Raw genomic sequence first — 15361 nt, forward strand, 5'->3', positions numbered from 1 at the left:
TGGTTATGGTTTGACCCCACCAATCACCATCGATGGAGGATCCTCTGGTTATGGTTTGACCCCACCAATCACCATCGATGGAGGATCCTCTGGTTATGGTTTGACCCACCAATCACCATCGATGGAGGATCCTCTGGATGGTTTGACCCCACCAATCACCATCCCCACCAATCACCATCGATGGAGGATCCTCTGGTTATGGTTTGACCCCACCAATCACCATCGATGGAGGATCCTCTGGTTACCAATCACCATCGATGGAGGATCCTCTGGTTATGGTTTGACCCCACCAATCACCATCGATGGAGGATCCTCTGGTTATGGTTTGACCCCACCAATCACCATCGATGGAGGATCCTCTGGTTATGGTTTGACCCCACCAATCACCATCGATGGAGGATCCTCTGGTTATGGTTTGACCCCACCAATCACCATCGATGGAGGATCCTCTGGTTATGGTTTGACCCCACCAATCACCATCGATGGAGGATCCTCTGGTTATGGTTTGACCCCACCAATCACCATCGATGGAGGATCCTCTGGTTATGGTTTGACCCCACCAATCACCATCGATGGAGAATCCTCTGGTTATGGTTTGACCCCACCAATCACCATCGTACAGAACTAGTTCCCGGCTGTGCCTCACAAAAGGACGGTTTTTGAAATGCGCCAATTAAGATTTGAATTTTGATTACAACGTGCACATAGGCTCTAGTTGTTTCAACGGAATAGACTGAAATGTTCAGCTTTACTGCAGACACAGGCCTACAGCACAACACAGACTATAGGACTGGTGTTGTTCATCCACAAGTCCCCGTACCCAATGGTTCAGTATGAAAACGTGTACCATTACACCCCTCCTGTACGGTACAGTGTGTGTCGGTGTTCAGTCTTCCAGTGCAAAGTCGTATGGTTGGAAGTCGTTTCGTAGTTGTTTGCTCAGACCCTCCTCCTCCTCTGGGGTCTGTTTACACTCTCTCCAGTCGGCCCTCTCCGGGATGTTCAGCAATGCCTCGCTGGCCAACACCTCCCTGCACCACACAGAGAGACACACAGAGAGAGACACACAGAGAGAGACACACAGAGAGAGACACACAGAGAGAGACACACAGAGAGAGACACACAGAGAGACACACAGAGAGAGACACAGAGAGAGACACAGAGAGAGACACAGAGAGACACACAGAGAGACACAGAGAGAGACACAGAGAGACACACAGAGAGACACACAGAGAGACACACAGAGAGACACAGAGAGACACACAGAGAGACACACAGAGAGACACACAGAGAGACACACAGAGAGACACACAGAGAGACACACAGAGAGACACGTTAGTAACTGTTTTCAGTAGGGCTGGAATGACCCATATGCGTCCCTGAATCAAATGTTGAAGATACTAGAGCATCAGTCCAGGGACCCCGATCCAAAACGTAGCATCAGTCCAGGGACCCCGAACCGATCCAAAACGTAGCATCAGTCCAGGGCCCCCGATCCAAAACGTAGCATCAGTCCAGGGACCCCTAACCGATCCAAAACGTAGCATCAGTCCAGGGACCCCTAACCGATCCAAAACGTAGCATCAGTCCAGGGACCCCTAACCGATCCAAAACGTAGCATCAGTCCAGGGACCCCTAACCGATCCAAAACGTAGCATCAGTCCAGGGACCCCGAACCGATCCAAAACGTAACATCAGTCCAGGGACCCCTAACCGATCCAAAACGTAGCATCAGTCCAAGGACCCCTAACCGATCCAAAACGTAGCATCAGTCCAGGGACCCCTAACCGATCCAAAACGTAGCATCAGTCCAGGGACCCCCCGATCCAAAACGTAGCATCAGTCCAGGGACCCCGATCCAAAACGTAGCATCAGTCCAGGGACCCCTAACCGATCCAAAACGTAGCATCAGTCCAGGGACCCCGAACCGATCCAAAACGTAGCATCAGTCCAGGGACCCCTAACCGATCCAAAACGTAGCATCAGTCCAGGGACCCCTAACCGATCCAAAACGTAGCATCAGTTAGAAAATAGGTTCAAAGGTCATGCTGGTTCACAATTTTTGTTTGCTGATATTACTTTCTTTCTAGCTTCTGAAAATATCTCTCATCTCAACTGCGTTGACAGTCATTGATCTCCAAGCATGGAACTGCGTAGTGGTGTAGTAGATGTCTAGTCTCCTTTATGGCTCTAATCTGATATTGGTAGTGGTGTAGTAGATGTCTAGTCTCCTTTATGGCTCTAATCTGATATTGGTAGTAGATGTCTAGTCTCCTTTATGGCTCTAATCTGATATTGGTAGTGGTGTAGTAGATGTCTAGTCTCCTTTATGGCTCTAATCTGATATTGGTAGTGGTGTAGTAGATGTCTAGTCTCCTTTATGGCTCTAATCTGATATTGGTAGTAGTGTGGTAGATGTCTAGTCTCCTTTATGGCTCTAATCTGATATTGGTAGTGGTGTAGTAGATGTCTAGTCTCCTTTATGGCTCTACTCTGATATTGGTAGTGGTGTAGTAGATGTCTAGTCTCCTTTATGGCTCTATTCTGATATTGGTAGTGGTGTGGTAGATGTCTAGTCTCCTTTATGGCTCTAATCTGATAGTGGTAGTGGTGTAGTAGATGTCTAGTCTCCTTTATGGCTCTAATCTGATAGTGGTAGTGGTGTAGTAGATGTCTAGTCTCCTTTATGGCTCTAATCTGATATTGGTAGTGGTGTAGTAGATGTCTAGTCTCCTTTATGGCTCTAATCTGATAGTGGTAGTGGTGTAGTAGATGTCTAGTCTCCTTTATGGCTCTAATCTGATATTGGTAGTGGTGTAGTAGATGTCTAGTCTCCTTTATGGCTCTAATCTGATATTGGTAGTGGTGTGGTAGATGTCTAGTCTCCTTTATGGCTCTAATCTGATATTGGTAGTGGTGTAGTAGATGTCTAGTCTCCTTTATGGCTCTAATTTGATATTGGTAGTGGTGTAGTAGATGTCTAGTCTCCTTTATGGCTCTAATCTGATATTGGTAGTAGTGTGGTAGATGTCTAGTCTGCTTTATGGCTCTAATCTGATATTGGTAGTGGTGTAGTAGATGTCTAGTCTCCTTTATGGCTCTAATTTGATATTGGTAGTGGTGTAGTAGATGTCTAGTCTCCTTTATGGCTCTAATCTGATATTGGTAGTGGTGTAGTAGATGTCTAGTCTCCTTTATGGCTCTAATTTGATATTGGTAGTGGTGTAGTAGATGTCTAGTCTCCTTTATGGCTCTAATCTGATATTGGTAGTGGTGTAGTAGATGTCTAGTCTCCTTTATGGCTCTAATCTGATATTGGTAGTGGTGTAGTAGATGTCTAGTCTCCTTTATGGCACTAATCTGATATTGGTAGTGGTGTAGTAGATGTCTAGTCTCCTTTATGGCTCTAATCTGATATTGGTAGTGGTGTAGTAGATGTCTAGTCTCCTTTATGGCTCTAATCTGATATTGGTAGTGGTGTGGTAGATGTCTAGTCTCCTTTATGGCTCTACTCTGATATTGGTAGTGGTGTGGTAGATGTCTAGTCTCCTTTATGGCTCTAATCTGATATTGGTAGTGGTGTGGTAGATGTCTAGTCTCCTTTATGGCTCTATTCTGATATTGGTAGTGGTGTAGTAGATGTCTAGTCTCCTTTATGGCTCTAATCTGATATTGGTAGTGGTGTGGTAGATGTCTAGTCTCCTTTATGGCTCTAATCTGATATTGGTAGTAGTGTGGTAGATGTCTAGTCTCCTTTATGGCTCTAATCTGATATTGGTAGTGGTGTAGTAGATGTCTAGTCTCCTTTATGGCACTAATCTGATATTGGTAGTAGTGTGGTAGATGTCTAGTCTCCTTTATGGCTCTAATCTGATATTGGTAGTGGTGGGGTAGATGTCTAGTCTCCTTTATGGCACTAATCTGATATTGGTAGTGGTGTGGTAGATGTCTAGTCTCCTTTATGGCTCTAATCTGATATTGGTAGTGGTGTAGTAGATGTCTAGTCTCCTTTATGGCTCTAATTTGATATTGGTAGTGGTGTGGTAGATGTCTAGTCTCCTTTATGGCTCTAATCTGATATTGGTAGTGGTGTGGTAGATGTCTAGTCTCCTTTATGGCTCTAATCTGATATTGGTAGTAGTGTGGTAGATGTCTAGTCTCCTTTATGGCTCTAATCTGATATTGGTAGTAGTGTGGTAGATGTCTAGTCTCCTTTATGGCTCTAATCTGATATTGGTAGTGGTGTGGTAGATGTCTAGTCTCCTTTATGGCTCTAATCTGATATTGGTAGTGGTGTGGTAGATGTCTAGTCTCCTTTATGGCTCTAATCTGATATTGGTAGTGGTGTGGTAGATGTCTAGTCTCCTTTATGGCTCTAATCTGATATTGGTAGTGGTGTAGTAGATGTCTAGTCTCCTTTATGGCTCTATTCTGATATTGGTAGTGGTGTGGTAGATGTCTAGTCTCCTTTATGGCTCTAATCTGATATTGGTAGTGGTGTAGTAGATGTCTAGTCTCCTTTATGGCTCTAATCTGATATTGGTAGTAGTGTGGTAGATGTCTAGTCTCCTTTATGGCTCTAATCTGATATTGGTAGTGGTGTGGTAGATGTCTAGTCTCCTTTATGGCTCTAATCTGATATTGGTAGTGGTGTGGTAGATGTCTAGTCTCCTTTATGGCTCTAATCTGATATTGGTAGTAGTGTGGTAGATGTCTAGTCTCCTTTATGGCTCTACTCTGATATTGGTAGTGGTGTAGTAGATGTCTAGTCTCCTTTATGGCTCTAATCTGATATTGGTAGTGGTGTAGTAGATGTCTAGTCTCCTTTATGGCTCTATTCTGATATTGGTAGTAGTGTGGTAGATGTCTAGTCTCCTTTATGGCTCTACTCTGATAGTGGTAGTGGTGTAGTAGATGTCTAGTCTCCTTTATGGCTCTACTCTGATATTGGTAGTGGTGTAGTAGATGTCTAGTCTCCTTTATGGCTCTAATCTGATATTGGTAGTGGTGTGGTAGATGTCTAGTCTCCTTTATGGCTCTAATCTGATATTGGTAGTGGTGTGGTAGATGTCTAGTCTCCTTTATGGCTCTAATCTGATATTGGTAGTGGTGTAGTAGATGTCTAGTCTCCTTTATGGCACTAATCTGATATTGGTAGTGTGTGTAGTAGATGTCTAGTCTCCTTTATGGCTCTAATCTGATATTGGTAGTGGTGTAGTAGATGTCTAGTCTCCTTTATGGCTCTAATCTGATAGTGGTAGGTGTGTGGTAGATGTCTAGTCTCCTTTATGGCTCTAATCTGATATTGGTAGTGGTACAGGTAGATGTCTAGTCTCCTTTATGGCTCTAATCTGATATTGGTAGTGGTGTGGTAGATGTCTAGGTCTCCTTTATGGCTCTAATCTGATATTGGTAGTGGTGTGGTAGATGTCTAGTCTCCTTTATGGCTCTAATCTGATATTGGTAGTAGTGTGGTAGATGTCTAGTCTCCTTTATGGCTCTAATTTGATATTGGTAGTGGTGTGGTAGATGTCTAGTCTCCTTTATGGCTGCAGGTAAGGGCTAATCTGATATTGGTAGTGTGTGGTAGATGTCTAGTCTCCTTTATGGCTCTAATCTGATATTGGTAGTGGTGTGGTAGATGTCTAGTCTCCTTTATGGCTCTAATCTGATAGTGGTAGTGGTGTGGTAGATGTCTAGTCTCCTTTATGGCTCTAATCTGATATTGGTAGTGGTGTGGTAGATGTCTAGTCTCCTTTATGGCACTAATCTGATATTGGTAGTAGTGTGGTAGATGTCTAGTCTCCCTTTATGGCTCTAATCTGATATTGGTAGTAGTATTATTAGTAGATGTCTAGTCTCCTTTATGGCTCTAATCTGATATTGGTAGCAGTGTGGTAGATGTCTAGTCTCCTTTATGGCTCTAATCTGATATTGGTAGTAGTGTGGTAGATGTCTAGTCTCCTTATGGCACTAATCTGATAGTGGTAGTGTGTGGTAGATGCCTAGTCTCCTTTATGGCTCTAATCTGATATTGGTAGTGGTGTGGTAGATGTCTAGTCTCCTTTATGGCTCTAACTCTGATATTGGTAGTGGTGTGGTAGATGTCTAGTCTCCTTTATGGTCTAATCTGATATTGGTAGTGGTGTGGTAAGGAGATGTCTAGTCTCCTTTATGGTGATAGTGGTAGATGTCTAGTCTCCTTTATGGCTCTAATCTGATAGTGGTAGTGGGGTGGTAGATGTCTAGTCTCCTTTATGGCTCTAATCTGATATTGGTAGTAGTGTGGTAGATGTCTAGTCTCCTTTTCTAATCTGATATTGGTAGTAGAGTGGTAGATTCTAGAGGGAGGAGAAGGTGGCACTAATCTGATAGTGGTAGGTGTGTGGTAGATGCCTAGTCTCCTTTATGGCACTAATCTGATATTGGTAGGTGTGTGGTAGATGTCTAGTCTCCTTTATGGCACTAATCTGATAGTGGTAGGTGTGTGGTAGATGCCTAGTCTCCTTTATGGCACTAATCTGATAGTGGTAGTAGTGTGGTAGATGTCTAGAATCTCGTTTGGCCCTAAACTGATAGTGGTAGGTGTGTGGTAGATGCCTAGTCTCCTTTATGGCACTAATCTGATAGTGGTAGGTGTGTGGTAGATGCCTAGTCTCCTTTATGGCACTAATCTGATAGTGGTAGGTGTGTGGTAGATGCCTAGTCTCCTTTATGGCTCTAATCTGATATTGGTAGTGGTGTGGTAGATGTCTAGTCTCCTTTATGGCACTAATCTGATAGTGGTAGTAGTGTGGTAGATGCCTAGTCTCCTTTATGGCCCTAATCTGATAGTGGTAGTGGTGTGGTAGATGCCTAGTCTCCTTTATGGCACTAATCTGATAGTGGTAGGTGTGTGGTAGATGTCTAGTCTCCTTTATGGCACTAATCTGATAGTGGTAGGTGTGTGGTAGATGCCTAGTCTCCTTTATGGCACTAATCTGATAGTGGTAGTAGTGTGGTAGATGTCTAGTCTCCTTTATGGCACTAATCTGATAGTGGTAGGTGTGTGGTAGATGCCTAGTCTCCTTTATGGCTCTAATCTGATATTGGTAGTGGTGTGGTAGATGTCTAGTCTCCTTTATGGCACTAATCTGATAGTGGTAGTGGTGTGGTAGATGCCTAGTCTCCTTTATGGCACTAATCTGATAGTGGTAGGTGTGTGGTAGATGCCTAGTCTCCTTTATGGCACTAATCTGATAGTGGTAGGTGTGTGGTAGATGTCTAGTCTCCTTTATGGCACTAATCTGATAGTGGTAGGTGTGTGGTAGATGCCTAGTCTCCTTTATGGCACTAATCTGATAGTGGTAGGTGTGTGGTAGATGCCTAGTCTCCTTTATGGCACTAATCTGATAGTGGTAGGTGTGTGGTAGATGCCTAGTCTCCTTTATGGCACTAATCTGATAGTGGTAGGTGTGTGGTAGATGTCTAGTCTCCTTTATGGCACTAATCTGATAGTGGTAGGTGTGTGGTAGATGCCTAGTCTCCTTTATGGCTCTAATCTGATAGTGGTAGGTGTGTGGTAGATGCCTAGTCTCCTTTATGGCACTAATCTGATAGTGGTAGGTGTGTGGTAGATGTCTAGTCTCCTTTATGGCTCTAATCTGATAGTGGTAGGTGTGTGGTAGATGCCTAGTCTCCTTTATGGCACTAATCTGATAGTGGTAGGTGTGTGGTAGATGTCTAGAATCTCTTTTGGCCCTAATCTGATATTGGTAGTGGTGTGGTAGATGTCTAGAATCTCTTTTGGCCCTAATCTGATATTGGTAGTGGTGTGGTAGATGTCTAGTCTCCTTTATGGCACTAATCTGATAGTGGTAGGTGTGTGGTAGATGCCTAGTCTCCTTTATGGCACTAATCTGATATTGGTAGTGGTGTAGTAGATGTCTAGTCTCCTTTATGGCACTAATCTGATAGTGGTAGGTGTGTGGTAGATGTCTAGTCTCCCCTTTGGCCCTAATCTGATATTGGTAGTAGTGTGGTAGATGTCTAGTCTCCTTTATGGCCCTAATCTGATAGTGGTAGGTGTGTGGTAGATGTCTAGTCTCCTTTATGGCACTAATCTGATAGTGGTAGGTGTGTGGTAGATGTCTAGTCTCCTTTATGGCACTAATCTGATAGTGGTAGGTGTGTGGTAGATGCCTAGTCTCCTTTATGGCACTAATCTGATAGTGGTAGGTGTGTGGTAGATGTCTAGTCTCCCCTTTGGCCCTAATCTGATATTGGTAGTAGTGTGGTAGATGTCTAGTCTCCTTTATGGCCCTAATCTGATAGTGGTAGGTGTGTGGTAGATGTCTAGTCTCCTTTATGGCACTAATCTGATAGTGGTAGGTGTGTGGTAGATGTCTAGTCTCCTTTATGGCACTAATCTGATAGTGGTAGGTGTGTGGTAGATGCCTAGTCTCCTTTATGGCTCTAATCTGATAGTGGTAGGTGTGTGGTAGATGCCTAGTCTCCTTTATGTCTCTACTCTGATAGTGGTAGGTGTGTGGTAGATGCCTAGTCTCCCTTCACTGTTGACGTTGAGACGGGCGAGTACTATTTAATGAAGCTGCCTGTTTCTCAAACTAGATTTGTTATTTTATTTAACCTTTATTTAACTAGGTAAGTCAGTTAAGAACAAATTCTTATTTTCAATGACGGCCTAGGAACAGTGGGTTAACTACCTGTTCAGGGGCAGAACGACAGATTTGAACCTTGTCAGCTCAGGGGTTTGAACTTGCAACCTTTTGGTTACTAGCCAAACACTCTAACCGGAGATAGTCTAATGTACTTCTACTCTTGCTCAGTTGTGCACCGGGGCCTCCCACTCTTTCTATTCTGGTTAGAAACAGTTCGCCCTGTTCCGTGAAGGAGTAGTACACAGCGTTGTACGAGCTCTTCAGATTCTTGACAATTTCTCGCATGGAATAGCCTTAATTTCTCAGAACAAGAATAGACTAACGAGTTTCAGAAGAAAGTGCTTTGTTTCTGGCCATTTTGAGCCTGTAATCAAACCCACATGTTGATGCTCAAGATACTCAACTGCCTCTTTGTGGCAACTGACCACACGACTGAACAGTAGTCAAGGTGAGACAAAACTAGGGCCTGTAGGACCTGCCTTGTTGATAGTATTGTTAAGAAGGAAGAAACTAGGGCCTGTAGGACCTGCCTTGTTGATAGTATTGTTAAGAAGGAAGAAACTAGAGCCTGTAGGACCTGCCTTGTTGATAGTATTGTTAAGAAGGAAGAAACTAGGGCCTGTAGGACCTGCCTTGTTGATAGTTTTGTAAAGAAGGAAGAAACTAGGGCCTGTAGGACCTGCCTTGTTGATAGTGTTGTTAAGAAGGTAGAAACTAGGGCCTGTAGGACCTGCCTTGTTGATAGTGTTGTTAAGAAGGTAGAAACTAGGGCCTGTAGGACCTGCCTTGTTGATAGTGTTGTTAAGAAGGTAGAAACTAGGGCCTGTAGGACCTGCCTTGTTGATAGTGTTGTTATGAAGGTAGAAACTAGGACCTGCCTTGTTGATAGTGTTGTTAAGAAGGTAGAGCAGCACTTTATTATGGACAGACTTCTCCCCATCTTAGCTACTGTTGTATCAACATGTTTTGACCATGACAGTTTACAATCCAGGGTTTAGTCACCTCAACTTGCTCAATTTCCACATGCATTTATTATGAGATTTAGATGGGGTTTAGGGTTTTAGTGAGTGTTTTGTTCCAAATACAGTGCTTTTAGTTTTATAAATATTTAAGGCTAACTTATTCCTTGCCACCCACTCTGAAACTAACTGCAGCTCTTTGTTGAGTGTTGCAGTCATTACAGTCTCTGTAGTAGCTGACGTGTATAGTGTTGAGTCATCCGCATATATAGACACTCTGGCTTAACTCAAAGCCAGTGTGACATGTCGTCAGTAAATATTGAAACAAGTAAGGGGCCTAGACAGCTGCCCTGGAGAATGCCTGATTCTACCTGGATTATGTTGGAGAGGCTTAAAGAACACCCCCTGTTAGACAGGTAACGCTTTATCCTTGAAAGATGCACATCACTAGTTTCTAGGTTAGATCATATATGGTGTGTGTGTGTGTATATACCTGCCAAACTGCAGAGGGAAGTTTTTCTGAATGCGGTAGAAGAGTTTCTCTCCAGAGTCCAGCTCTACGTAGAAGTACGGTGTCCCTGGAGGAGCAATCTGATAGAAATAAAATATTATTTATTATAACCAAGAATTATCAGAAAATATGTAAAAGCAACTTGACAGTCCTGTTACAGTTAACGTCTGGGTGGTCCCGGGAATCCAACTCACTATCCTGGTGTTGCAACCACCATGCTCTACCAAATGGCCTACAGACGACCACAGTTTCAGCATTACCATTTCCCAGCATTACCATCTCCCGGCATGACCATTTCCCAGCATTACCATGTCGTAGCATTATCATGTCGCAGCATTATCGTCTCCCAGCATTACCGTGTCCTGGCATTACCATCACCCAGCATTACAATGTCCTAACATTATCATCTGCCAGCATTACACTGCCCTAGCATTATCATCTCCCAATATTACCGTGTCCTAGCATTATCATCTCCCAGCATTACCGTGTCCTAGCATTGTCTCCCAACATTACCATGTCCTAGCATTATCATCTACCAGCATTACAATGCCCTAGCATTATCGTCTCCCCATTACCATGTCCTAGCATTGTCTCCCAGCATTACCATGTCCTACCATTATCATCTACCAGCATTACCTGTCCTAGCATTATCATCTCCCAATATTACCATGTCCTAGCATTGTCTCCCAACATTACCATGTCCTAGCCATTATCATCTCCAGCATTACCATGTCCTAGCATTATCATCTCCCAATTTAATGTCTCTGTTTTTAAAGCTTCAGTTGATCTGAAACTATGTTCACTCATTAATATGGTTCTACACATAAATACTGACATTTGTTGATATGCATTTGATGTCCTACCATTATCATCTCCCAGCATTACCATTGTTTCTTTATTTCATTTCCCTACATTGTTGAGTAGTAGAAGACATCAAAATTGTTAAAAATAAACACCTAATCATGTATCATCTCCCCCAAAACCATGTTAATTATCATCCCAATATTTGCATTTCTCTCAACATTACCATGTCCTACCCTTTTGATGACAGCATTATCATCTCCCAGCATTGGCATCCTAGCTCAACCAGCTTACCAACTGCATTGCTTATCAACAGTCTTGAATGAGTTCTCACATTTTAGCACTTGTTGATCTGAAACTTGTTTTCATTAGATGCGGTTCTCATCTCATCCCAAACATCTTTTGGTTTGATATGATTTGAGGGGTCATTTATACTCCATCACTCTCCTTGTCAAATAGCACTTACACAGCCTGGAGGTTGTTTTGGGTGTTTCCTGTTTCAAAATATAGTACACAAGTCAAACGTTTAGACACCTACTCATTCTGGGATAGCCATGCTGGCATTTGATGTTTTTACACAAGTCAAATAAAATCAGCATTTGATGTCACAAGTCAAAGCACCCCACACCTCCTCCTCCATTCAAGGGGTTGAATGCATTTGATGTTTCACATGCAGAATCAACGTTCACCTAGACACCTACTCACAAAGGGGTTGACCAAAATCTTGATTTGGACAACAGGACATACAAGTTTACCAGTTAGATGTCCATTGCTCATTCTTGGGCAATTGATATGCATTTGACTGTTTCATATTACACAAGTAGTGGTTTCTTTTCAGACACCTACCATGAAGGTTGATATCATTTGATGTTTCCAACATGATGTACACAGTCAAACGTTTACTTGAACTCTGTTCAAGGGAATTTATTTTGGGCTGCAATCTGATGGTCAAAATATATACTTGTCCTCTGAGCCGTTTAACACCTTCCTCAATCTGAGGCTGGTTCTCTTTATTTGAACTTGTCCTCTGTAGAGTAGTAACTCTGGGTCATCAAAACTATTCCAATCTGATGGCTGGTGATCATGAAAAACATAATAACTTGTCCTCTGAGCAGAAAAGTCTTCCTATTCCAATCTGATTACCTTCATGAACTTGTTTGAGCAGAGGTAACTTGATCTTCAGCTTTCCATCTGAGGCATTCTCTAATGAACTTTCCCTGGAATGCTTTTCCAACAGTCTTCCAGTTCCCAATCTGTTGAGGCTGGTGTTGGAATGAACTTGTCCTCTCAGTAGGTCCATCTGGTCAAACCATCTCCAATCTGAGGCTGGTGACAATGAACTTGTCCTCTGATGCAGTACTCTGGGTCTTCCTTTCAAATAGCTGGTAACTTACACAGCCTCTGAGGAGGTAACTTTGGGTCTGTCCTGTTCAAATGAGGCTGGTAAAGCTACAAACCAGATGGGATCTGCAGAGAATGCTGTGGTCATCCTGGTTCCAATGTGAGGCTGGTAACTCTAAATGAACTTGTCACAAGCAAAGTAACACTGGGTCTCCTCCTCCATTTCCATCTGAAACCACACATGCAGAACATGTCCTCTGAGCTAACTCTGGGTCTCTTTCCAATCTGACAGGTTGGAACCTAAAACTTGTCCATTTGGACAACAGGACATATTTCTACCAATCTAATGTCCATTGCATTAGAGGTAACTCTTTCTTTCCAAGCAAGTCTCTTCTATTATTGTCCTTTAGTAGTGGTTTCTTTGTCTTCAATTACCATGAAGGCTGGTGATTAATGAACTTCTCCTCTGAGCAGTTGATGTCAGATTTCAATCTGAGGCTTGAACTCTGTGAAGAATTGTATTTTGGGCTGCAATCTGAGGCTGGTGACTCTAATGAACTTGTCCTCTGAGCAGAGGTAACTCTGGGTCTTCCTTTCCAATCTGAGGCTGGTGACTCTAATGAACTTGTCCTCTGAGCAGAGGTAACTCTGGGTCTTCCTTTCCAATCTGAGGCTGGTGACTCTAATGAACTTGTCCTCTGAGCAGAGGTAACTCTGGGTCTTCCTTTCCTGTGACAGTCATAATGGTTTTTGCGCTTGAAAAATATTCTTTACCTTTTCCCGGATTGACTGACCTTCATGTCTTAAAGTAATGACGGTCGTCACTTTGCTTATTTGAGCTGTTCTTGCCATAATATGGACATGGTCTTTTACCAAATAGGGCTATCCTCTGTATACCACCCCTACCTTGTCACAACACAATTAATTGGCTCAAACACATTGAGGAAATAAATTCCACAAATGAACTTTTAACAAGGCACACCTTTAATTGAAATACGTTCCAGGTGACGACCTCGTGAAGCTGGAGGAGAGAATACCAAGAGTGTGCAAGCTGTCATCAAGGCAAAGTGTGGCTACTTTGAAGAATCTCAAATATAATGGAACACTTTTTTGGTTTCAAGAGTGAAGCTATGAGAGAATACCAATTTGAAGCTGCAGGAGAGAATACCAAGAGTGCTAGAAAATACCAAGAGTGAAACTTTAAAAAATAAAAGTAAAAAACCTGGATGAGAGAATGTCAGGACTGTTCTCTGGGGACTTTATACCAAGATGCTCAGGACTGTTCTCAAGAGGAAGCTTAACCATGTCAAGACTGTTCTCTGGGGAGAGAAACCATGTCAGGACTGTTCTCTGAGGTACCAAGAGTGAACCTGGAGGACTGTTCTCAAGAGTGAAGCTTAACCATGTCAGGACTGAAGCTGGTGGGTAGAATACCATGTCAGGAAGTTCTGGAGGACTTAACCATGAGTGACTGGAGGAGAGAATACCAACCATGAAGTCAGGACTGAATACCAAGAGTGAAGCTTAACCATGTCAGGACTGAAGCTGGAGGACTAAACCATGAGGAAGTTCTGGAGGAGAGAATACCAACAGTGAACTGGAGGAGAGAATACCGTGAGGACTGGAGGAGAGAATACCATGTCAGTGAAGCTGGAGGAGAGAATACCAACCAAGTCAGGACTGTTCTCAAGAGTACTTCAAAGTGGTCAGGCAAACTGTTCTACTTTGGAACTCAAATATACCATTTGTCAGGACTGTTTCTGGTTACTAACCATGTCATATGGATGTTCATAGCTTTGATGTCTTACTATTATTCTCAGGACTGTTCTCTAGTAAACATTTAAAAACATAAAATGTAAAAACCTTGAATGACTATGTCAGGACTGTTCTCTGGGTACTTAACCATGTCAGGACTGTTCTCTAGGTACTTAACCATGTCAGGACTGTTCTCTGGGTACTTAACCATGTCAGGACTGTTCTCTAGGTACTTAACCATGTCAGGACTGTTCTCTGGGTACTTAACCATGTCAGGACTGTTCTCTGGGTACTTAACCATGTCAGGACTGTTCTCTAACCAGGTACTTAACCATGTCAGGACTGTTCTCTAGGTACTTAACCATGTCAGGACTGTTCTCTAGGTACTTAACCATGTCAGGACTGTTCTCTAGGTACTTAACCATGTCAGGACTGTTCTCTAGGTACTTAACCATGTCAGGACTGTTCTCTGGGTACTTAACCATGTCAGGACTGTTCTCTAGGTACTTAACCATGTCAGGACTGTTCTCTAGGTACTTAACCATGTCAGGACTGTTCTCTGGGTACTTAACCATGTCAGGACTGTTCTCTAGGTACTTAACCATGTCAGGACTGTTCTCTAGGTACTTAACCATGTCAGGACTGTTCTCTGGGTACTTAACCATGTCAGGACTGTTCTCTGGGTACTTAACCATGTCAGGACTGTTCTCTAGGTACTTAACCATGTCAGGACTGTTCTCTAGGTACTTAACCATGTCAGGACTGTTCTCTAGGTACTTAACCATGTCAGGACTGTTCTCTGGGTACTTAACCATGTCAGGACTGTTCTCTGGGTACTTAACCATGTCAGGACTGTTCTCTAGGGGTAACCATGTCAGGACTGTTCTCTAGGTACTTAACCATGTCAGGACTGTTCTCTAGGTACTTAACCATGTCAGGACTGTTCTCTAGGTACTTAACCATGTCAGGACTGTTCTCTAGGTACTTAACCATGTCAGGACTGTTCTCTAGGTACTTAACCATGTCAGGACTGTTCTCTAGGTACTTAACCATGTCAGGACTGTTCTCTGGGTACTTAACCATGTCAGGACTGTTCTCTGGGTACTTAACCATGTCAGGACTGTTCTCTGGGTACTTAACCATGTCAGGACTGTTCTCTAGGTACTTAACCATGTCAGGACTGTTCTCTAGGTACTTAACCATGTCAGGACTGTTCTCTGGGTACTTAACCATGTCAGGACTGTTCTCTAGGTACTTAACCATGTCAGGACTGTTCTCTAGGTACTTAACCATGTCAGGACTGTTCTCTAGGTACTTAACCATGTCAGGACTGT

General features: G+C 43.1%; 1 protein-coding gene across 1 annotated transcript in view; it reads right to left on the reverse strand.

Annotated features, from left to right (window-relative positions):
- Positions 1-234: 234 nt before the first annotated feature.
- The window catches only part of LOC127920711 (CWF19-like protein 1), a gene marked incomplete at its 5' end in the record, with an annotated part of 53239 nt that continues 38112 nt past the window's right edge, over positions 235-15361 (reverse strand). The window contains 2 exon segments of the mRNA XM_052504751.1: positions 235-1031; positions 10113-10210. Coding sequence (XP_052360711.1) covers positions 887-1031; positions 10113-10210 — 243 coding nt within the window.

The sequence above is a fragment of the Oncorhynchus keta genome, unplaced genomic scaffold, assembly GCF_023373465.1.
Source record: "Oncorhynchus keta strain PuntledgeMale-10-30-2019 unplaced genomic scaffold, Oket_V2 Un_contig_20355_pilon_pilon, whole genome shotgun sequence".
In the NCBI taxonomy this organism is placed as follows: Eukaryota; Metazoa; Chordata; class Actinopteri; order Salmoniformes; family Salmonidae; genus Oncorhynchus; species Oncorhynchus keta.